General features: G+C 40.7%; 1 protein-coding gene across 2 annotated transcripts in view; it reads right to left on the bottom strand.

The window, feature by feature from the left end:
- DPP10 (dipeptidyl peptidase like 10) overlaps positions 1 to 23,415 on the bottom strand; it is a 568,807-nt gene that overhangs the window by 297,990 nt on the left and 247,402 nt on the right. The window contains exon 1 of one of the 2 annotated variants that reach the window (XM_062605992.1): positions 10,298 to 10,675. The exons of the other annotated variant lie outside the window; for it this stretch is intronic. Coding sequence (XP_062461976.1) covers positions 10,298 to 10,369 — 72 coding nt within the window. The 5' untranslated portion in view covers positions 10,370 to 10,675. Of the gene's footprint in view, positions 1 to 10,297; positions 10,676 to 23,415 lie in introns of those variants that run through there. 2 annotated transcript variants of the gene reach the window in all.

Here is a 23,415-nt window from a genome sequence, read left to right as displayed (position 1 = left end):
AATGCAATTGCATCAGGCCTACAACCAAGTGAAAAACAGAAAAGCATACAATTGATTTTAGATGTATGCATTTATGCATCACCTTCTGTGTTTGTTAAAGCTACGCAGCAAAGAGAGAGGAGCAGAACTGGGGAGAGAAACAATTTTATGTTAAGGACCAGATATTCACAACCTCTATGTTTCTGGGTGTTACATGGACCGGCTCTAGTCTGACCTCCATTAGCAGCTAGAGAACCCCAAGTGTGCTCCTGGAGCACACATCAGCTTCCTTAATTTCATCCTAAAGGAATCCAGTTCATTCTCAGAAACCACTCTGTGAGGCAAGCCAAAGTTCAGCAAGTTACAATCAGGATTTGTTTCACTGGCAAGTTTTTGATCCAAATTAAAATGCCACCATGGGCTTACCCAAGAGTTATTGTACTACAATACTGAAATGTACTGCAGACCAAAGAAACATCAAAGGGCAAGCTTGCATACAAACACTCACAGAATATTATTTCAGTAGAAGTATTTCCTCATCTAGAGGTGAGCAATGAACAATTGCATTCAGCATCTCCCCCACCCTACTGCTGGGGACATGGCAGAAGGACACCTGACACAAAGACATGGAATAGTTAATTCCAAGTAAAGAGATTGATACTTTTGTAAGCTAGAGTAGTTTAAAAGATATTAACAGCAGTAGGCAAGGATATGTATTTATTTTACACTTTCAGTATATTATTTCAGAAAGGCAGAAACTGTTCTTCCCTTTTAGAAGGAAGAGAAGTCCTTTACTGAAGCACCATTTCATCCCAGGAAAGAAGTGCTATTATGTCAATTTCAGCTGGCAACTGTGAGAGGAACTAAAGCAAAAGCTGGCATTGCATTGCACTCACATTTTAGAAAAGAATCTTTACACACTCAGAAATGAGGCAAGATTTATGAAGAATATAACTGACAGTTTCCTAAATGTGAATAATACATTTAATAAAGTATAACCTGAATGAAACAGAAGATAAAGGGGAAAACACTCAAAGCTGGTTTTGAGGGGAGAACTGTTCTGGATTTGGGCTTTTTTGTTGTTATTGTAGGTTTGGTTGGCTGTTTTTTAGAACAGAAAGATACAGCCTGATTTGGATCCACAGCTGGGCTGGGTACTTCAGCTCCAGTGGAGAGGTGGCCAGAATAAGGGAGGTAAGCAAACCTCAGGAAAGTACTTTTTCAGCGAAAAAGCTTACTTTTTCTTTACCCAAATATATCCTTTGTTGACATGACACATGGCCCTGCATGTGCTTCTTTCAGAAATTATCTATCATCTCTCTAGATGCATTATATGCAGTGAGACACCTATAGCAGATTCTTGGGTTTGGTGTATAGGATATCCATGAGCTGATACACAAGGCTGTGCTGCTTGAAGAGTTAGTCCACTAAAGCCTTTTTACTAAAGTTTTTCCTTTTCTTGAATAAGTAGGGGGTTTCTATGCTACAGCTAATTATACTATGAGGAAGAAAAGCAAACCTTCTTCTCCTAAATTCTTGTAGCAGATATCACCTATCACGAACTCTGAAACATTCTGCTAATGTCTGTTTATGTTTACACACAGGAGAGACCACAAATAAGAATTCAGATTTCCTCTAACATTACTCCATTTTCATCTGCTGACCAGTATATTCTTTAAAATACAGGCTTACTGTATTAATGTCATTAATGTTATGGGGTGGGATATTCAAAATGCGGAGTTATTCTAACAATAAAATTCTATGAAATGCCCATCTGTCTTCTATTGCTTCCATTAAATACATCACTCAGGCAGCTGAGACAGAAGACCACAATGGTACTCTTGATTACCATGAGTCTATCCTCTTCCATGCCTGGATCAAACATCAAAACACATAAATTCAATATATATTCATTATTATCCTCTGTTCTGAGACTCCTCTTATGATGTGTGAAAGCTAGAAGTACATTTAAGTGAGACAACATTCTTCAAGCAATTAGCAACAGGGAAATAAAAGTAAGGAAACACAGATGACAAAGATGAGATGACAAAGATGTTGCTTAGCTTACAAAGAGAACTATGACACTGGAGAAAGCAGAAAGGCTGTTAGAGAAAAATTGTTAGAAAAACTGTATGTAGAAGATTAAAGACGGGAAGCTGGGGGATGGGGGGAAGTATGATACAGAAGAGAATCACATGGATATGTAACAAAACTGAAGGGAAAAAGAAGCAAGGGAACATTGAGAACTGCTCACACAGAACGCAGCATTTCACAGAATCAAAAATGTATCTAAAGAGGGAGTGTAAAGAGACAAATTAAATAGCTAAGGATGCAACCCAAACAGTCACACAAGAAAAAAAACAACTTCACTGGAGTTTTCATGCACCCATCCAGACCAGCTTTCACCCTCCTTCCTTCAGTTGTCACTTGTTACACCATGATGAAATCAGAAATGTAGGGTACGCTGCTACTGAGGACTCTAATACCAAGCACATTTCTACCTACAGTGACAAGACACAGAAGGGGGCAAACCCCCTCTTCAGTACAAAACTGCATGTAGAGATCCCAAAAGAAATACAAGGAAATATGTACGCTATATATAGTTATAAGCCCTGTCTTTCTCCTAATGGGCGAGCAAACAACTTGGATGAACTGACAGTTGTCCTCAGGAACCTTTCCAGAGCCTGGCACATAATAATAGCATTGTAGTTTTGTCCTTCGAATTTGAAAACATGTCAGGACACTGAACACTTACCAATAATTTCAGAAAATGCCAATGACAACAGCTGGAAAACCACCTTTCATGCAATTTGAGTACTGCAGCTCAATCCATTTTACTGTACATCAGAGGACATTTTTCCCCAAGATACAATGAAAATTAGTGCAGTGCAAATACAATTAGTCCTGAAGATATTATTCACATAAGTAGTTCACTGACTTCAGTGAGGAAATCCATGTAAATAAGAACTTTAAGGATGAACCAGGATACAGATATATTTTCAGCCATCTCAGGGACCAAAAGGTAACATTATCTTCAATGTGCCACAATACAATGAACCTTTGAACTAAAAATAAATAGGAATCTTTTCAACTAATTTCCTTGCATTGCAACTACCCACTCATTCCAAAGCCTCATGACTTTGTGGGCTTATTAATTCAAGAAGATTTAAACTTACATTTATGCTTGATGACATCATGTCCTGACTCACACCATGTAGCCGAGGCTCTCAGTGCCATGGGTTAGTAGTGGCCTTGGCAGTGCTTGGGTAAGGACTGGACTTGATGATCTTAAATGTCTTTTCCAACCTTGCTGATTTTATGATATAATCATGAGTGCCCTAGAATAAGAAGGACCATGACTAAATCTTTTATTAGGGTCTTTGGTCTGTTGCTAGTTGCACCAGGATATTGCAGAATTCATCACAAATAAGGTGGGAATTGCTAAAAGATTTTCCTCAGGGACTTTCTGAACTTCACTTTCAGATTCAAGCCACACAATTTTTATAGCCATTTTGTGTTTATTTAGAATTGTCATTAGACCATCCAATTCAAAGCTCTTCCGTAAGATTCAAAACTGCAGCACATCTTTATTTCTAATTAAGTGTCCTATCTCAAACCCTTACTCTGAAAGACTCCCCCAATATATACAAAATGCTTTGATTTAACCAGTCTCTGAAGCCTTAGGATGGGTAAGGGGGAAAGGAAGTCAGCAGCCTCTGTGCCATCAGGAGCAGAAACTACAAACACCGTCAGTGTTTGATTTAGTTTCTTGCACTCGCCCAGCATTTCAAACAAGCTCAGTGGGCTTCCCACTAGCATTTGGAATTCTCTCCATATTTCCAAAAAGCAAACTCTAACATTTGCCTAGTTTATTTTGTGGAAAGCTATGAAATGCCTTTTTTTTTTTTCTCCCCAAGGGAAGGTAAACTGCAGATACTGCCCCAGGTAGTCTTAAATAACCCCCAAAAGCATTTAAAGAATCTTTATTTTAATTTATCACATTAATACTTCCTAATCGATTTTCTTAGACAACATCCTCCAAACACCAGAGGGCTTTTATCTTGGTTTAGAATCATTCAACACTATTTACAGATTCTCTACATAAATAACACATAATGAGTTATGTGGCTGTTGCCAGTAGTGTTAAGAAAGATTAGAAAAGGTCTCTTAGCTTCAGCTCCAGATCTGTAGGTCATCCAATGTCCTTCCTAATAGATAAATACAGTAATTTATCATCATCAGCCACCATAAGCATTGTTCTTTTTACTATCATATATTCATGAACATTATTCGATGCAGCTGAGTAGAGCGTAAAAGAAGTGCATGATTAAAGTGGAAAGGGACAGAGTTTAAGACATCCGAGATTTCGTGACTAATGCATACATTTGAAATATAACATCGGTCTTTTAAGAGTTACAAAGACAGCATCAACAAAATTACAGCTACCTGCTGGCAGGAGAACAAGCACCTGGAGCAGCAGATGAGCCTGCAATGTTAAAGGAAGTATAACATGTGAAGTAGAGTCTTGTACACCTACAAGTTTTCCACAGGTCAGACACATTTCAAAGCCATATTAATTGGGAAAAAATAAAAAATAAAAAAAAATAAAAAAGGCCAAACACAACAAAAACAACAAAGAAAATACCCCTCCAGAGATCACATACAGTATTTATCCTTATTACCACTATGGGAAGAAGGTCTGTGTTCACATTTTTAACTTATGTATGTGATCTCTGAATGCCCTCAAGTTCTTAAAAAATGCTAGGATGATGGCTTTCAAATTCTAGAATAACATCAAACAATAGCTCTGCTTCCTTAAAGAGTTCCTCCTTCTTATTAATTATCAGAATAGGTTACCTGAAGTTGGAAGATACTGGAAAGAAATACTGAAAGTATGTTTTAAGATGGGTAATACAATATGTTCAAATATCCAAGGCTACTATGTAACCTACAGCATGCCTGCAATTCTCTTTAGCATAGAAGAGACAAAAAGATTCACAGTTTCACAGGTCTTGATTTATTGCATTAAGTAATTCCTTTAATCCACCTGCAAAGCAGAGGGCTCTAAATGCTGGAAAATCAGCTTCTCTGTTATGCTGCACAAATTCCCATATGCTGTTTTGAATGCAAGATATGGAGAACCTGCAAAAAGGCACCGGAACCATGAGGGGAGGGCAAGACACCATCGGCATGATTGCCTTGCCCTGAATCCACCAGCGGAAATCTTCATGGTTATAGTCCTGGTAGGTTCCCAGAGCAGAGAGTGGATAAAGCACTGGAAAGTTCTTGGTAAAGTTTTCTGCATTAGAAAAATGAGTTTCTGAAGAGCCACTCACCGCTTCTGAATTTGAGATGTACACTGAAACATACTTCCATGCTATACAGCCACTTAAAAACATTTGTGTCTGTTCTCTCAAGCAGCCTAAGATCCTCCTGTATGTACACAGACTGTTTACAAGACATCATATAAAATGATGCTTCTCAATTAAAAGGAGAAGCACTTCACCAAAAAATGAGATCCTACTCTCCACTGCTACACAGAGAACAGAGCAGAAGACTAGAAATGCAATGAGGATGGAAAATGAGCTTCAGGCTTTTTGTGCTCATCACCACAATTGGGTACATGACTAAACTACATCAAAATAGCCACATGGCAATGAGAAAGTGAATCAAGGCCACACACAGCATTTGACAGATTCCGCTGGAACTTGAATGATGAACAATATTCCAAACCACCACAGTTAATACATATTCACATAAGCTTCTTGTGCTACTGGTCATATATGCAACAGATATTGCAAGCCTTGTAATATTTCTCTCTGGATCCAGCACAGATATAATATGACAAATATATAGTGTACAAAAGAGAATTTAGAAATTAAAACTAAGATGTTTACTCTTTATGGAATATTCTGCACATAATAATATAACTTTATTTCTCCACTTTTATTGGCTGTTTTTTACCTGATGCTTCTGACATTATGTTGAACCTCACAATCCAGTATGTTTGAGACAGTGCCACATCAAAACAAGTAGAAAGTTCCACTAGGTTAGTAAGAAGGAAAAATGCAAAGTCACTTTGGATTATGTACTAGAACAGAGACTCTGATTTTAGCCTGAAGCCAACTCCGAACACAACAAATAGCAGGTGACATGGACTTGACTACCTAACTAAATCTTTCAAGTTACTGGAACGTACATATGCGATTAAGAGTTCAAGTTTCTCCCTGACCTATCAAGCTCAAAACTACTTAAGCAGGGTAGAGGAGTGCCCCTTTAGCTTGATAAAACCCTGTTAAGATGAATACTGCTCTGAACAGACACAGCTATCTATCAACATTTTTCCTATTGCAAGATCAGAGTCTGTTTTCGGGAAAAAGCAGCAAGGCAACAAAGGAAGACCTGTAAGTATAAACTATTTTGGCTTTAGTCAGCAACAAATAAACCACAGATTGTTCTCTTTCATTCAGAGTACTTTCAGAATATACCCCTTGTTTGGTGACCACAAAAACTGGTCTTGAGACAGAGAAAATTCAACTCCTCAAATCAAGGCAGTCAAGCAAACAACAGCCAGTTGTCCTTGTATGTATACTTAACATGTATTTTAAATGCTTATCAAATAATCTCACTATTTAGTGCAACACAATACCGTCTGATTTCACTTTTCCTTCCATGTTTTAAGCAGAATAATGCCGTAGATTTTAACATGACATACAGTAAAGGAAAAAAAAAATGTTGCTTTTTTTTTTCTTTTTCTATTTTAAAATCAATTCTAGAAAGACCTGAAGTTGGAAGAGTAAAAGAGGCTCAGGAGAGAAAGATTATAAATTTCAAAGGTCTGTCTTTATACACACAAAGAACAGCAAGTAGCACCAGGTGGTGTAGATCATCTGTTTTTTGTAAACAGACTGAAGCCTCACAAAGGTAATACCTAGAGGAATTATCTTATTTTTTTCATCTGCAAAGACAGCAGCATTTATCAACCAGCAAGTCATATGGGTACATTATATTTTTCAAATATGTTGTGTCCACTGACTATCAAATGGTTGTGCATTCTAAAAATGATCACTAAACATCATTGTCCAAGACCCTAGGACAGTTCTCAAAAGCTACAAAAAAAATGAAAAACCCTATTATTTGTACTCTCTAAGAGGAACTGAGGGAGCCACATCCACTCTCAACACAAGAGTTCAGGTGACAGAAGTCTGAGCACTTTGATAGAGTTTTCCAGAAATAAGCAGAAATACAAGTAATTTACAGCTATTTTCCTTTCTACAGATATATCATCTGAACATAAAGCTGTAATTTTGGCAATAAATATAAATCATCATTTAGCAAAGAGTTGAGAATATATCTGGTTAATTTATCAAACCAATTGCCAAAACATTGATAGCACTGCTAATGTAAGTTGTTATTGGATGCCTTGGCCCAGGGAAGGCTTGGTTTAAATATACCATCAGGGAAAATATTGGATATGAAGTCGTATCCAATTTATTCATAAGATGATGGCTATGGGTGCTTTACTCAGTCAATCCAGGCTTTTATTTAAGTGGAGAGTCCCAGCATTAGCTTGTTGTAATTTGAAATTACAGCTCATGCTGCAAGCCTATAAATTTACCACAAATGCATCAACTTCAATATGACTATTCTCACTGTTATCTGTAAAACTGAATTTTGAAATCAGGAGATTTACGCTTAGAAAATCTTGGTGTAATTCCTTGTTCCTTCTGGGATTTCCCACAGGTCCAACCACTTCTCTACCAGAAAAGATTTGCTGCTCCTATTGCCACAGGAGAGCCCCTAAGTGCAGATGTGGATTCTTGTTAAAAATAAAGAAACTACGGGTGTCACATGTAGTGACATTACAGGTTTACACAAGCTCAGGAAGCAAAATGCAGTGTTAAACAAGAGTACCCTCACAGAGATTAATTTCTTGAAGGCCCCAAGAAGACTGCATTTCCCACACGGGCCAGCCCTTGACACTGCTATGGCGGTATGGAAAACCAGGGTGAATGTATGAGCTCATTTGAGCTCCCCATGCCCACTGCAGCACCCATCTCAGCTGCAGCTCTGTAAGTGCAACCACAAAAAAAACAAAACAACAAAAAGCCTCAAACCCTTAATACCCCTCTGTTAAGATCCCAGCCACATCACATTGCTATACTAAGAACAGTTTCTATCATAAACCCAGAGTTTATGCATTTTGAATGCTACCAAGGTGTACAAGTGGCCATGGTGTTCACAGAGATACACTAACCACAGCCTCACACTCCTCGGAGCTCACTGAAGGACTTAGGCCTGCATCCTTGTTATTAGCATTTAAAGCCATAAAAAGACTTGCCACCCATTAAAAGCAACATTTGTATGTGATGCTGTTTTACACTGCAAGACATCCTCAGCACCTAAGACAATGGGCAATTAGAAGTTGATTTAATATCAACTTTCATCAACAAAATCAAACTTAGTCTGGAAGAACATTCACACTTCATGCCACCAGGGACAGAAGATAGATCAGTGGATCCCCACACACCACCATGAGAAACTGAGAACTCCAGAGCACTCAGGTAACAATGTTTCTATATTTAGAATAAATTCCTAATATTTAGCATATTTTAAATTGGAAACTTACTGCTGTTCCTCGTTACGACATAAATGTGCAGTCAAACTGGTAATTTTTTGCATTTAATATTAAGCCTGCTTTGAAAAGATTTCCACCTCTGACAATAAAAAAGCCATTCTGGCAATTCCACATGCCTGAACTAAATATAAAGAAATAAAGATTGGTTAAGTTCAAGTACTTCTTATTATATCATATATAAAAGTAGTAACCCTCTAAAGCAAAACAATGCCTCTGAAATGTATGAACTCTGTGAACCTCTGAGACTATTTAAAATGAATTTGACTTTTCCATAAATTCTGCTGTTTGCATGAAATTTAGTACTGAGGGCAGTTGCCCATCTTTTTCAGATAACCTAACTCATGAAACTATTTTATTCAAGAAGGCTCCTCAAACTCAAATATATTATTTTATCAGTACTACATTGAAATGTGCCATAATGCATACACTTTTTAGCAAAAAGGATACATCTTTAAATTTATTTAAATGAATGGGGTCACAGATACTGGAAGGACTACCGGGAAGCTTAACATGCAGCCTGGCTGTGCATGCAATACTGAATACTCGGGCAGGGACTTTCCAACCCATGGCTGAGCACAATGTTAGGTTTTTTCACTCAATGTTAATATATTGGAGGAAAAGTGAGCTCTCTAGATGTACATAACAGTGAATGGAAAGTGAAAAGCGGGTCCCCATGTCCTGCAAACCCCGTTCAGCCTGCCGGAGTTCAAAACAGAAGGCGATGCGTATTGACAATGTGCAAAACAACCCCTGGTCTCGGAACGCAGCAGGAGTTTGCACATTTCGGGTTGTTTGCGGGCGAGGGCGGGATGCGCCGCGGGGCATCATAGCGGCGGCGCGGGCAGGTGCGCGGCTCCGATCCGGCCGGCGGCGGGGGTCTCGATGCGGACGCGCACAGCCCAATCCATCCCGATGCGTTAACGCCATTGCCCCAGAGCAACGGCGGTCTGATCAAAACTTCGATTTTGCGGTGGTGACAGCCAAGTTCAGCTGCTCCCGCGGTACCCACCACACGCAGAAGCTGCCCCAGGCTTGCCCGTTTCGACAGGGAGCCGGTACCGAAACACACCGGCACTGAGAGACACGGGTGCCCCGGCCGGCCTCCCTCCCGCCATCCTCTGGAGGGACACCCGTCGGGCAAGGGACACGACTGCCGCCCGGCGCTGCCAAAAACCTCCGGGAAACCAATCCAGGGGGCACCGCTGGGCCGCTCCCGCGCCGCCGCCGACCGGGTGGCGATGCGGAGCACGGTCCCCCACCGTCGCCGGCAGCCCCGGCTCGCTCTGCGGCACCACCGGTCCTCACCGCCGGCAGCCCCATAGCGGCGCCGCTGGCGCCTGCGATATGGCAGTAACCCTCACCCGTAGGTGTTACCCCCGGCGCAACTCGCGGGGAAGGGGAGCGCGAACTCCTGCGGGACTCGCTACCGACGGGGACCAGGGCCGACCGACACCCCAGCCTCGAGGCGGGGCCGGACAAGGCTGGGTCTCCTGCGGGCGGCCTCACCGCACATCCCCCGAGACAGCTCCACAAGGATCCCTCTTCCCCCGGCCGATCCGCCCCGAGGGCGCCCGTCCTGTCCCCTCCAGACTTTTACCCAGCTCCACACAACTTCTCCGGGACGGCGAATGTCGCCTTCCGCCCCGGCCACCCCTCGGCGCCTCTCGCTGCGGGTCCCACCTGGTCGGGCTGCGGCGGCGGCGGGTTCCCCCTGCCCCCCGGGTGCGCCGGCTGATCCTTCATAGCTGTCATCGCAGGGGGCTCGACTGGACTCGACTCGGCTCTGCTCGCCGCCTCCCACTGCCGCTGCGGCTCCGTTCACCCCTCCCTCGGCGCCAGCCGCATGACACCAGCCTCCCCTGGAAGTGGCGCGGCGGAGGAGGAGGATGAGAAAAAGAAGGACTGGCAGGGGGCGCGGAGCCGTTGTTGCAGCGCCGCAACCGCAGTGCCCCGGAGCGCCGATGCTCAGGGGGCGTCCGGCCCCGCGGTGCCCGCCGCCGAGCCCCGCACCAGCGGACGGCACAGCATCATCGCCGGGCACCGGCCGCACAGCGCCCCGCGCCGGGCACACTCTGCCTGCTCGCCCGCCCCGCGCCACTCCGCTCCCCTCCCCTCCCTTTCCCTTCCCTCCGCCCCGCGCGCCGCCGCCAGCAGGTGTCACAGCGGTTCCCGCCGGCCCGGGAGAGACCATCCGCCTCCCCGCCGGGGGGGCGCTGCAGCTGGGTGCTGCGGGGCCGCGCTGCCCGCTACCACCCCGCATGAACAGGCCCCGGCCCGGCGGGAACTTCTCCCGGTCCCCGGCCGCTGCTGCCCCGCCGCCGGCAGAGAAAAGCCTCGAGGGGGCAAAGGGAAAAAAGGGGGAAAAGGAAGCGCAGCTGCAGGATTTATGTTAGAGTTCTGTCCCGCCGCTCCCCAGCCCCGCCAAGGCGTTTCGGCAGCGAGCAGCCAAAGGTGCGGCCCCCGAGCTCTGCGGGCATGGCCGCTAGCCTGGGGAGCTCAGCATGGGGCATCCCAACCCCTGTTTTCACGAAAGCGCTTCCCTTAGGAGGCCCATGGCTATAAAAGGGGTCTCAAGTACTTATTTTATCCTATTTTGTGATGAACTCAGCATAGGAGACTTTTAGGAAGCTGTGCGAAATAACTTCAGGGAAGACCTTACTGTGTGTCCCAAAGCATCAGCTGGTTTGAAGGTTTTTTTTTTATAAGGACCAATAAATGTAATGTGTGGGGTTTGTTCATCAAGAAGTTTGGGGGGAGGGAGGCTCTCTGTGGCTGTCGTTATGTGAAACAATACTCCTTTTGACTCTGTAACTGTTGTACTCTGTAGGTAATGGAGGGAGGTCAGTTGTATTGTTGCGCGCGATTGTGAGAGAGAAAAGGGGGCTGGGTGGCTCGAAGTGGTGTCTTGTTGCAGCGCTCGAGGGGAGGGGACTGCGGCGGTGAGGAGGCTGGAGGCTGGCAGTGGGCGCTTCTCGAAGCCTCTGGCAGCTTCTCGAAACTTCCCGAAACTTCTCGGTAATGAGACCCCTGCAACAAAGGGAACCAATGGGGAAGAGCCATGTTAACATCCGAGTGAGGAGGGGCGACAGGATTGGCCGGGGCCTTGAACCGGAGAAGATAAAGGACCGCCTCCCAGGGACCGCGTGTGCGCGTCTTGGAAGGAGCGGAGGACTTCCCGGCGCACTCAGCGCTGTTTTATCTGCTATCGCTTACTCAGTTTAATAAAATTTATACTTTAAACCAAAATTGGCTAGAATATTGATAACAATAAAGAAGACTCCTGAAATTTGTTTCTAACCAGCAAGAAGGAAACAGTTGAAAATGTGAAGGTAGATGCTAACTGGAGGAACTGTGAACATGGGTTTTTGTAAGGAAGAAGAACCTCAAACGCAAGCAAGTGAAACACTTAGTCTTGGGCTGAGCTGTTTGTTAATTCAGATGGGTTTCAGGATCCCACTCACAGTAGGACTGCATAACACAGGATAGTCACCTGGGGGTGACAGTGTACTGGGACAGGAACACCTGCCTGACAGGAGCAGCCCTAGCCTGGGTGTGAAGATATGTCAAGGTAGAAGGAAAGCTGTATGCAGACAGTGAGAGAAGTGTTTGAACTTATTCTTTTTTGTATCCATCCTCACAAGAAAGTTCAGTTCTGACTGGACAGTGAGCATAATTAATAGCAGTGACAAAGAGCTATGATTTCAGCCTATGGTGATTAGAAAGGAACAAGAAGATGATAAGGTACTAAGGAATTACAGACCAGCCAGCCACAGAACAGTGTTGGGTATTTTTGTCATTCTGTATCACCCGTCATTCTGCTGACTCCTCCAATCAACAGATGCAATTTCTCATGAAGTCCTGGTAAGAGTTCTAGAAATATAATCAAAGTAATCAAATGAACTTTGCAAGCACCTAGATGAAAACTAGATGACGACTAATGGCCACCATTAATTTGCCAAGAGCTGATCAAGTCAAACAAGTCTAATCTCTAACAGGGTAACAGGCCTTTGAGTAGGAGAACACTGAATGTCATTTATCTTGATTTGGAAGGGCTTCCAGCAATGTCTTCCAGGACAGTTTTATGAGGTAGAAAGAAACATAATCTGAAATAGAACTAAAACAAGCATCTACAAAACTGTCTGTGCTATCATTTCCAAGGGCTCCCATCCACAGCAAGGCTGCAGCACAGGGGTTCTTCGGTGGTCTGGTTGGGCTTCGACTGTGATTCCACAAGCACCATGGTAGCTGAGGACACTACACTCATGAGATCCACCAACAGCATGAAGCTGCAGAGGATGCCAGGTATTAGAGGACATGGATGTAGAACAGGTAAGGTCATATTTTCCAGTAAGAAATGGGACATTACAGAGGATCTCAAATCTGCACCTAAGGCAGTGTCCTGCTGCAGTGAACCTGCCAAGTAGTGTGCTGCGAGAGACAAGCAGGACTACAGCTGTCACAGTGCATGGAGAAGTCCTGCTCTTGTCAGTGCTGGCAGGCCATGTGCTAAAGAAAGCAGCCAAGGCCAGGGAATGCACAGTAACATAGATGTGTAACAAAAAAAAAACAAAGGATTGGCAAGAACATACTCTGAAAATCGCTGGGATCAGATAGGCTTAAGGAGAGAAAACAGAGGGCAGATATGGAAACAATGTTCAAATGCTTAAAAGATGCTGCAAAAGAATGAAAACAGCCTCTGTGGGCATGGTGGATGGGATGAACATCAATAAATGTCTGTCTGGAGCGATATGAGTACAGTTGGTGCTGCCCAGGATAGAATTGTCTAAATTAACTGACTCAATCTCTTTTAGTGGCTGACTTTATGATTCCTTTCCAGCATGATACTAAGGACCACCTGCAGCCCCCTGCATGAGACCTAGCTGCAAGAGCCTGTGGTGAGGGCTTGCAGTGCATGCCCTGGGTGTCTGCACAGTTGCTTTCTCTCAGCTCAGAATCAGCCATTCCTGCACTTCTCATCACAACATCTCTGCCCTTACCTCTCCATTTCATACCCCTATTTTCTCTTTTGTAATTCATTATTTCTCTATCTTCTGTACCCTCACAGCTGTCTGCCTTGTCCCTTTAACTTCTTGCCTTCTGCTGCTGTTTCTTTTCATATAATAATTGTGCTATGCAAAGAAAAATCAAGAAAGGCAACCAAAATGGCATCTTCTGTACGCCAATACCTACTGCTTTGCTTCATTGCTGCAGAGCAGCCTTCAGTGCCAGTTCTTCTTTTGTCTTGGCTGCATTCTGTAGGACTAGGGGTCTTATTTTTCCTGAGCAGTGCTTAACATGGGGAGACTTTGGCTTTGCCTGTGGCCTGTAGGTGCTATAGTAATACAAATAATAAGTCTTAGAAATAAACATGTTCTAATTCATGCTGTTTATGGCACAGCAGGTATATTGCAACTCAACTAATTACTGAGCCCCCATCAGAGCTGAAGAATTCTAATGATTTAGGGTTTGAATGGGCATGTTTCAATAGAGATTACTTTCAGCTTGTTTTTGATGAGATCCATTGTGAAAGAGTTCTGCTATTAATCAAGAAGGAAAAAGACATTAGCAGTCAGTTTAGCTGAAGCTGGATTATTCATTCACAATATATTCACTGTGAGGTTTTATCACTGTAATGGACTGAGATATGGACTGTCCGTTTCATAAAGGTCATGCATGCTTGTGGTTCAGTATTCATAAATCAATCAGAATTATTGGAAACGTATTTTGGGGTAAGAGATTGGGGATTGGCTCTATACACACCAAGTTTTATCTAAAGCTTCTTAAAATCAATACCAAAACTCTTATAAATGGCACCTGAGGATACCTTTAATCATCACTTTTGAATGCTGGTTAATTGGTTCGTAGTATTGATGCTTTGGGGATATTAAGTTAATCTACCATGTTTCAGTACTGCCCACACCAAGTTTTATTTGGGTCTTTTTTAGTAAATTACCATTCAAAAGTCATCTGACTGGGTAGCTTAAAAGAACAGTTGTTTTTTACAGCTGTTAAGTGGACACTTTGAAACTGAAGCCGGGTATTAAAGCAGATGCCATATGGGTAAAAGCAATTAAGATGCACAGTATTTATGGTAGTTTCTTGTACCATTTTCACCAAAACACCTCATAGTATCAGCAGGAAAAGCACTTAAGGCTTGGGCAAAAAAGCTGCAGGAAAAAATGAAATTACACTCTTCAGTTCTTTGCAGAGTCATTACACTAATTCACCTGTGTTTCAACTGAAATGTTATGTTACAGACTCCTTGTAATTTCCTATCAAATGCAAGATCTGGGTGCATGAGTCAAGATGTAACATGATTCTTTTATCTTCCACATAAAATTAATATGAACTCCATCACAGTATTATTTCATTGTTATAGTCTGTATCACACGATGACTTCATTACATATATGTTTTGTTGATATAGCAGACTAATACAACACCCTGATTTTGGACAGGCATCAAGTAAGCCAGGAAAATGTTAAGGGAGTAAAAGGGCTAGACGTATGTGCAAAAAGAATATAGAGGAGGATTCCACAAGTGAGGGGAATTCTCCCTTTTCTTTTTGAAGAAGCCCTAGTTGTTTACTACTTTCCCAGATAGCTATCACTTCAGGCTAGAGCAGTTACTGAGGGCACCCCTCAGTACCAAACGCTGTATGTGTGCCCTGTGTTAATCATTCCAATGCCCTTGGGAGGTGGCTGCGAGGTGCAGTGTCTGAGCTGAAGTAAAGACATAAATCCTGGGTTTAAATAAAGTCCTGGTTATCAAGTATTAACTGTGTTGTGTCACGCAGGTGCTGCCAGTGTACAGATCACCATGAAGAGGCACAGTCATTACTAGAACAATGGAGATCTTGTCCCTTCCTTCAAGAGCAAGTTTTATGTTTGGTAAGTCCACTGCTGCTCCAGCGGTGGAGTTTCAAAGAACAAAACCTGGAACAGGTAGCTTTGTTTTCTGTATATTTTATATGGCCCTTATCACTGTGTAATTAACAACTGTACAGCCCAGTGAAGATGTAAATACTACTTGATTGCTAATTAGCATTCCCATAAAAATAAGAAGCGTGGTTCATCTTTTACACCCAGCTCACCCATTCACTTTGCTTCTGCCATTTAGTCAATTGACTGAGATCAAAAGATTCTCAATCAGCTCTAGCTTAGAAATTGAGGTTTGTATCTCTCTTGCTAGCAACCTTACTGCTCAGACTCTTACAACCTCCAATCATATTACCCACAGCCTCTGTGCAGCCCAACACTGATGAGTTCATGAAAGCTAAAAGATCACGGCTTGAGAGCTTGTCAGTGGCTTTTAAAATCAAATTTTATGAATGTACTTTGATTATGGGTTTCTGTCACCTTTTAAAACTCTGGCAACTGGGCTAGAAAAGTCCTTGAAATTATAAAGTCAATGACTTTATAATTCAAATTGTTTGAATTTAAAGATCAAACTAACGTGACCAAAACACAAGAAAAATTAAAATGATTGCTCTTCAGTGGTGTTTTAAGTGGCTTGCAAAACCTGAAGTTTTTAGACTTGCAAAAACTAAAAATACTTGTCCAGAGGACAAATAACTCTAAGTCACATAAACCTGAAAAACAGACAGAATGTGGTTTTGTATAGAGTACTCTTTAAATTATGGTTTTAAATGACAGAATATTTTAACTTTGCTTCTTAAGAAATTCTTTGAGAGAGGGAAAATTCCAGGCAACTTCTGCTTTCAGAAATACATTATATTCTAATACCTGCTTCAGTGAAAGGCTATTTTCTTTGTAAATAAATTGTACTCATGTTTTTCTCTCCTTGTCTTGTTTTCGAAAAACAACCACTGCAAACAGTGAATACAAATACATGCAAATGTATTCCAGCAGGAAGGTTACAGGACTTATTAAAATATATGTGCAAATATTTCAGCAAAAGGAAATATACAGAAAAGAACTTAATTTCAAAAAACCTCTCATTAACCACTAAAATGCACAGCCAGCATTCCAGAGTGTTTGAAGGAATAGTTCATAACAGAAGAACACAGGAGCTGTGATTACTGATCTATGGCATCCCCTCCTGATTACCCAACAATGTATGGAGTCACAGATAGCAACAGTTTCCAAGAGAAATAGAGATACACTAACATGTTTGTCCAACACTACAGCCTGGAACTAGGATTCAGGGGTCACTGTAGATGTCCTGAGGTGTCCAAACTACATGCATTCACCTGGCAGAGGGTCCTGCAGGACCTTCCTCCTCCACCTCTTTGTAAGCAGTAGCCAAGAGCCAGGTATGATGTCTTTATGCCTATAGGGAGGAATTTCACGCATTCAGAGGAAAGCTTTTTATTTGCTGCAGTTCTGACCAGCTTAATTATATTTATAAAATAATTCTTCTTACCAGTGTTGCACAGAGCAAATTTGAAAAACATAAGTATGAAGTGAAACCCAAGGTAATATCTATATTCTGACAATACCTTGCCATATACAAAGTTCAAAGGGAAAGGCATGCCCTACTTCAGAAGTTCTCTATAAAGTAACTCTGTACAAATTTATTTGTGGATTTTAAATCCTAATGGTAGCTCACAGCAAAAGACCCTGATTTGTATTTATCAAGCAGTTCACTAACATAAAACACATACTTGTGCTCATCACTAAAACTACTTTTTACTCAAGAAAAAAGTTATAAAAGTTATGTATTAGGTAGGGAAGAGGCAAAACTAGATCTTAAGATTTTGAAACATGTATTTCCCTTTTCATAACCATTGCATCATATCTCTAAGCTGGAAAAAGTTACTCTAGGAACCCTTCACCATGAAGATCTGTTATAGCTTTACATATAATAACTTTTGGCTTACTTTTTAATTCTTAAGAAGACACACCTGAAATTGAGGGGGGAAATAGTACAGTTTGTACTGGGGACTGGCCTGTATAGCAGATAAAAATATAAGGTTCAGATCTTTAAAGTTCTCTTGATGCGTATTGGTAGTAAAATATATGATTCAAGAAATATAAATATATTGTAATCATTATTGACAAATCTGCCAACATTTTATGGCTTAAATCAGGTTAAATTGGGTCAACAGCTGACTCTCCCAGGAACTCAGAAATCTTGTACTGACATAGGTATAAATCAGAAGTATGTCTAGAAAAAGCAAAAAGTTTACTAGTGCAACCTTATGGTTAAAAAGCCACAAGTGGCAAAACCAATTTTTTTCTCCTTGGTGGTTGCTACACAACTATTCTTCAAAGAATAGTTCTACAAAGAACTTTGTACAGCTTGCATGTACAATGACGTTAAATGCTCGTTGAGGACCTCCTATCAATTGTAAATAATTGATAAATAACTCAGACTAATATTCAAACCCATTTTATGACCTAGTCCACAGTTTACCAAAATGAAATTGCTGTATTCAGGAATCCTAAGATCTACTTGCTACTCTTGGAAGACTTGTCAGATTCACAGACATTTAACCATCAGGGATGTAACTAGGAAGTAAGTGGAATCTTAAAAGGACCCTTAATAAATTAAGCTCTTCCTTATTACTAAAAATTACCCACATTGAATGCTTAATTTAATTGAGCTATTTTGAAAATGTTGTTCTTATAGATTATATAAATCAATAGGGATGGATTTGGAAGACCAAATTTCATTTGCTAATTTGGGGGATGGGGAGGAGGAAATGTAGGATGAAAAAAAGAGAATGAGTGGAGTTAAAAATCAGAATAGAGTCACAATAAAATGCCATAATCTACAGTAAAATTAAATTTGGGAAAAAAACCTAACTAAAATGTTTTAATAGCACTGAAATATTTTCTTATTACTGTAGCAAAAGGATATGTTTTCCCTATTATGTTATTTAATTTAGTGTCATTATTTCTATTACATAGAAATAACACTATGATAATTTTACTACTACGAGAAATTCACAATTAATTTAAGCCAGAAAGTTAAAGAAAACATTTCAATACCAGTCCAAACTATTCTATGCCCCTTTACTAAAATTTTGTTAAAATCTGTATAATCCCCCACCCTTTTGATCAGACTCCATTCTTGCAGGATGATTGCCCTGTGAAATATTTTCCATCCAGCTCTAATTCACTCTACAACTAAACCAACAAGCCATATGATGCTAGCACGAATTAAAACCCAGTTTTCTATTGAGAATGTTATTTTCCTTTGAAACGGAGTTCTGACTATGTGCACTTACTTTGTGCTTAAAATTATAAAAATCGTCTGACACTGTACACTTTGGTTTTAAAAATGGTAAACTCCGTTGGCTACCATAATTCTAAAATGCCATACAACATTGAGGAGAAAAAAGAGAACAGCAGTTCTGTTTTCTGTTCAAAGCCTGTTTTCTGTTCAATACTCTTAATTCTGATTAGCAATCACTGGCTAGAGTATGCCTTAGAATCCTAAAAGACTTATTCGTACATCAAAGGGAAGGGAAAAGATCATGTATAAAATTACACCAGTGAGCTTTTTTCCCATTATTATTACAGTATGGAATGGAGCTGTCGCAGAACTATATGATAAAAGCCTATTCATCCATAGCAGAAGTCAAATAATGAAAAGTATCAAACATTTGTATAAAAACCACATATATTATCCAAGATTTGTATAATACCTTTTCTTTACCAAAGGATCTGAAAATGTTCTACAGATAGACAAATTATCCCATGCAGAAAGCTATTCAACCATCAAGGAATAACAACTACCGCCCAAGGCAGAGCAGAACAATACAAATACACACAAAAAAAAATTAGAAATGAAGGAAGTATTCTCCAGTCAAGACTATGAGGAAGATGTTAAGTATACAGTGTGTAAATATACAGTATTTAGGAAAAACCTTGCTTTTATAATCCTGATTCTTGAATAGAATAAAGCAGGATGTCTCTTGAATGCTGTCCATCACAACATTAACTGAAAGAAATAAATGCTTATGCAAGAATGACAGGTGATGCTGATTTGGGCTGTGTTAATTTTCTTCATAATAGTCCTGTATGGGGCTATGCTTTGGATTTGTGCTGCAGTGTCAATAACACAGGGATGGATTTGTTACTTCTAAGCAGTGCTTACACAGAGTCAAGGCTTTTTCTGCTCCTTACACCACTCCACCAGCACAAGGCTGGGTGTGCACAAGGAGCTGGGAGGGGACACAGTCAGGACAGCTGACCCTGACTGACCCAAGGGATATCCCATACCGTATAGCATCATGTTCAACATATAAAGCTGGCGGGAGAAAGAAGTGAGGGGACATAGGAAGTAATGGTGTTTGTCTTCCCAAGTAACCGTGTGATGGAGCCCTGTTCTTCTGGAGATGACTAAACACCTGCCTGTGCATGGGAAGTGGCGAATGATTTCCTTGTTTTATTTGTGTGTGCAGGTTCTGCCTTACATGTTAAACTGCCTTTATCTCAACCCATGAGTTTTCTCTCCTCGCAGTATTAAATTATTACTTATTAAAAAAAAACAAACAAAACAACAAACAATAAAACCTCAAACTTCATTCTGTTGATGCATTTTATCCCCAAAACAGGGGTGTCTAGAATAGCTAGAAAGGAATAATTAAATGAATACAGCACTGTACTCAGCAACAGTCTACATAATTTCTACAGGCACAAGTTTATATGATCGAGTGTTTGCAACACTGCCATTTGGATTGCATATGGCTGAACTCTCAGTTCTAGTTCTGGTGGTGGCCAGACATTTTATTTGGATAATACTCTGTAATTTTATCAGAGCATTTTTAGGTTGGCAGTCATCATAGCATTTCTGCTCAATAAAGAAGGTGGCAGAGACACTTGAGGGTACTTGAAGAAGTCAGAGGGTGTGATTTGAGGCAGAAGAGATCTCTTTCCATTTCAATATAATTATCAAGAATCTCTAATTAGAAGCAAAATAAGAAAAATGCAGACAGTGGGAAAGTTAATACAGTTGGAGACTTAGGAGGCTGCATTAAGAAGAAGTGTTACAAAAAATTTGGAACTATTTCTAACCTTGAGAATTGGACACAAACCTCAGACTTCCCAACTGTGCTGATAGTGTCCTCCCAGGAGACTTTCAGAGAACCACATATTGGCACACCGGTACTTTGATTCTAAATAACTACCTAAAACCCGTCCTCAGCATCATTACTCATCTGGTAGCCACATTCAGAAACCCTCTTGAGAATTTTGACAGGCTATTGGGCAGGAGAGACAGATAAAGAATTGCTGATGCTTCTAACCCTGGAGAATCCAGTAGGTTTGAGAAAAAAAAAATGGCTATTAAGGAGAAGAGCTATCCTTCACATCACTCCCCCTTAAGCTAGGCTGATACAGTGAAAAAAATCACACAGATGAGCAAAAAAAGTGGATATTATGAAAGTCTGAAACTCTCACACCAGCTATTTGGTTGGGAAATTGAAATGGAATTATAGGAAAGGAAATAACATACCCCCCAATTAAGTATCTATGGTAGTGATATGTAAATGCCATGAAAATGAAAAACAGCTGCAAAAAGCTGAAGGTTTAGCACACAGTCGACAACATAAGCAGCACTACAGCATTAACAGAATACATTGCAGAATTGGGATTTTGCTGTAAATGGGTAATAAATTGTTCAAGAAGAACAGGAAGAGAGAAAAAAGGCAGCCTTGCCTCTGTATCAATAACGCGTATCCTGGTTCTGAATCTTGCAATTCAACAAGTCAGAAGGAATTACTGTTGTCTTGAGTGACTCTGCTTAAAGATAAAAGGGACTATGAATAAGGGTGCTATACTGTAGGGAGTCATTCGTTCCCTATTTAACCTTGAAGATCAAGCACAAGCCTTAGTCTTCACAAATCTCCTGAGAGTCACATCTTTGTGTTGAAGGGAGTAATATTCAGAAATATCCTAGGGAAGGATCAGGCAGCAAGGAAGATTTTTATTCTACAAACGTCCGATGGAAAAGCAATACATGCTGACAAAGATATGTCACCTTTCTGAATACACAGTATTTTCTTTTCCAAAAGAAAAAAAAAAAAAGAAAGGAGAAACCACCAGGGAAATAGAAGGAAGATAAAAAAATGGTTAAGAATCTAAAGTATGAAAAAAAGAAGAAAAAGGTTGAAGAGTGTTCAAAGATATCTCTGAGAAATTCAAAAAGATGGGGTAATTCTGGTGGATTGGAGAATGGCAAAACCTGCTTGCCTTTAACAGGGAAAAGGAGAATAAAATAGACACAAACAGCTTAGACTTTAGGTCTCTAAAAATATAAATACAGAACTTGATTTTATAGAAAATAAAGTGATAAAAAGAACAGCCAGCATTAATTTATCCATACCAGGTAATATCCAGCCAGTCTAGTTTCACTCTTTAACAGACAAGTTGTGGATAATCAGGAAACAGTAGTGTAAGACTTCAAGAGTAACACTACCTAATTTTCTCAGAAGAAAATGAGGTTTAGATGAATACAGCATTGCACAGCTGGTTGACAAACTATGTGAAACATCATGTTTTAATATTTAATTGCCAGAAGTATTTTCAGTTATGAACTTTCACAGACTTTTGACCAAGTCCATTATTATTCATCATTATTTCACTTATTAGAGAGTATACTTACAGGCATTTATAAGTACAAAACTCAAACTTGGGAATGTGCAGAAAGGCAGATTACAAACAATATCAAGAACAGGATCAGAACTGAAAGCAGGCTGGAAAAGTGATCCAGGATGAGCAATGTGAAATTCAATTTAAAAGTGTGTAAAGTGCAACCCATGCAGAGGTGAAATCAGATGGACAAAAGCAACAAGCTGACAAACTGTAGTCCAAAAGTAATGGAGAATCATTTTCCCATGCTACATGTTGCGGCAAGCCACGAGCTAAACACAACTCAGGAGTCTGATGTTGTTCTCCAAAGAGCACGCAACAGTCCTAGAACAGATAAAAAGCAGGGCAAACAAAATTATTTGATCTGTTTAATAATCTTGAGGGTCTGTGGTTAATTTTGGTCACTACACTACAAAAAACAAGATGGGGGGCAACAAGCCAAGTAGTAAAGGAAATACGAGATCTGAGGAGCAGTTAAAGAAATGGGATTTATTTAATGTAGAGAAAACATGATTAGATTTTATTTGGCTAGACTTGGTAAATCTTCCACTATGTGAAAAAGTGTTATAAGGCAGGGGGTACCTGTTTTTTTAAAAAGCCTGTTTTAGGGAAAGACAAGGATTTTCAGTATAGGAACTACAGAAATGGCTCAGAAGCATGTTTCTAATCCTATAGAATTTCCCTCATTACTGACTGTATCTTAATTGACCAGGTACTGTCAGAGGTGGTTTACAGGCACTTCAGCAATGGACAGGAGGAATCTGAGGAGTTCCTTCAAACCCTCAGTTTCCATGACTCCTGGCATTCCCTTTCCTCCTGCAATCCTCCTTGCATGGTAGCTGAATACTGTCCTGAATTAATGTTTTTATCCGTCCTTAGACTGCTGTATAAATAAATCAAATCACACTTTACCACATACCTGAAATTAAGCACATGCTTAAGTGGTTTGCTCAACAGCAATATACTTTAAGCACATCCTTTAAAACTCTGCAAACTGTGGCTTTATAGCTTTCCAAAGTCATTACAACATTGACGTAGGTCTAAATTATTGCTACACAAGAACGTAATTGCCTGCTATAAGAAAGAGACCTAGAAAAGGGAAGAAGAATGCAAAAGATGACTGCTGATCTTCATTTTGTATGTTCACATTATTTTCAGAGGAAACTGATGAAAATGGTAGTCTCTGCGTAGTCCTCTTCTTAGACAGGTATTTTCTGAAATCAGTTGCCATGCAAAT

Source organism: Pezoporus occidentalis, unplaced genomic scaffold (genome assembly GCF_034315485.1).
Source record: "Pezoporus occidentalis ecotype Australia unplaced genomic scaffold, CSIRO_AGI_Poc_V1 ctg12, whole genome shotgun sequence".
NCBI classification, from domain to species: Eukaryota; Metazoa; Chordata; class Aves; order Psittaciformes; family Psittacidae; genus Pezoporus; species Pezoporus occidentalis.
The sequence above is the reverse complement of the archived record's forward strand: the minus strand, read 5'-3'. Positions and strand labels throughout refer to the sequence as shown.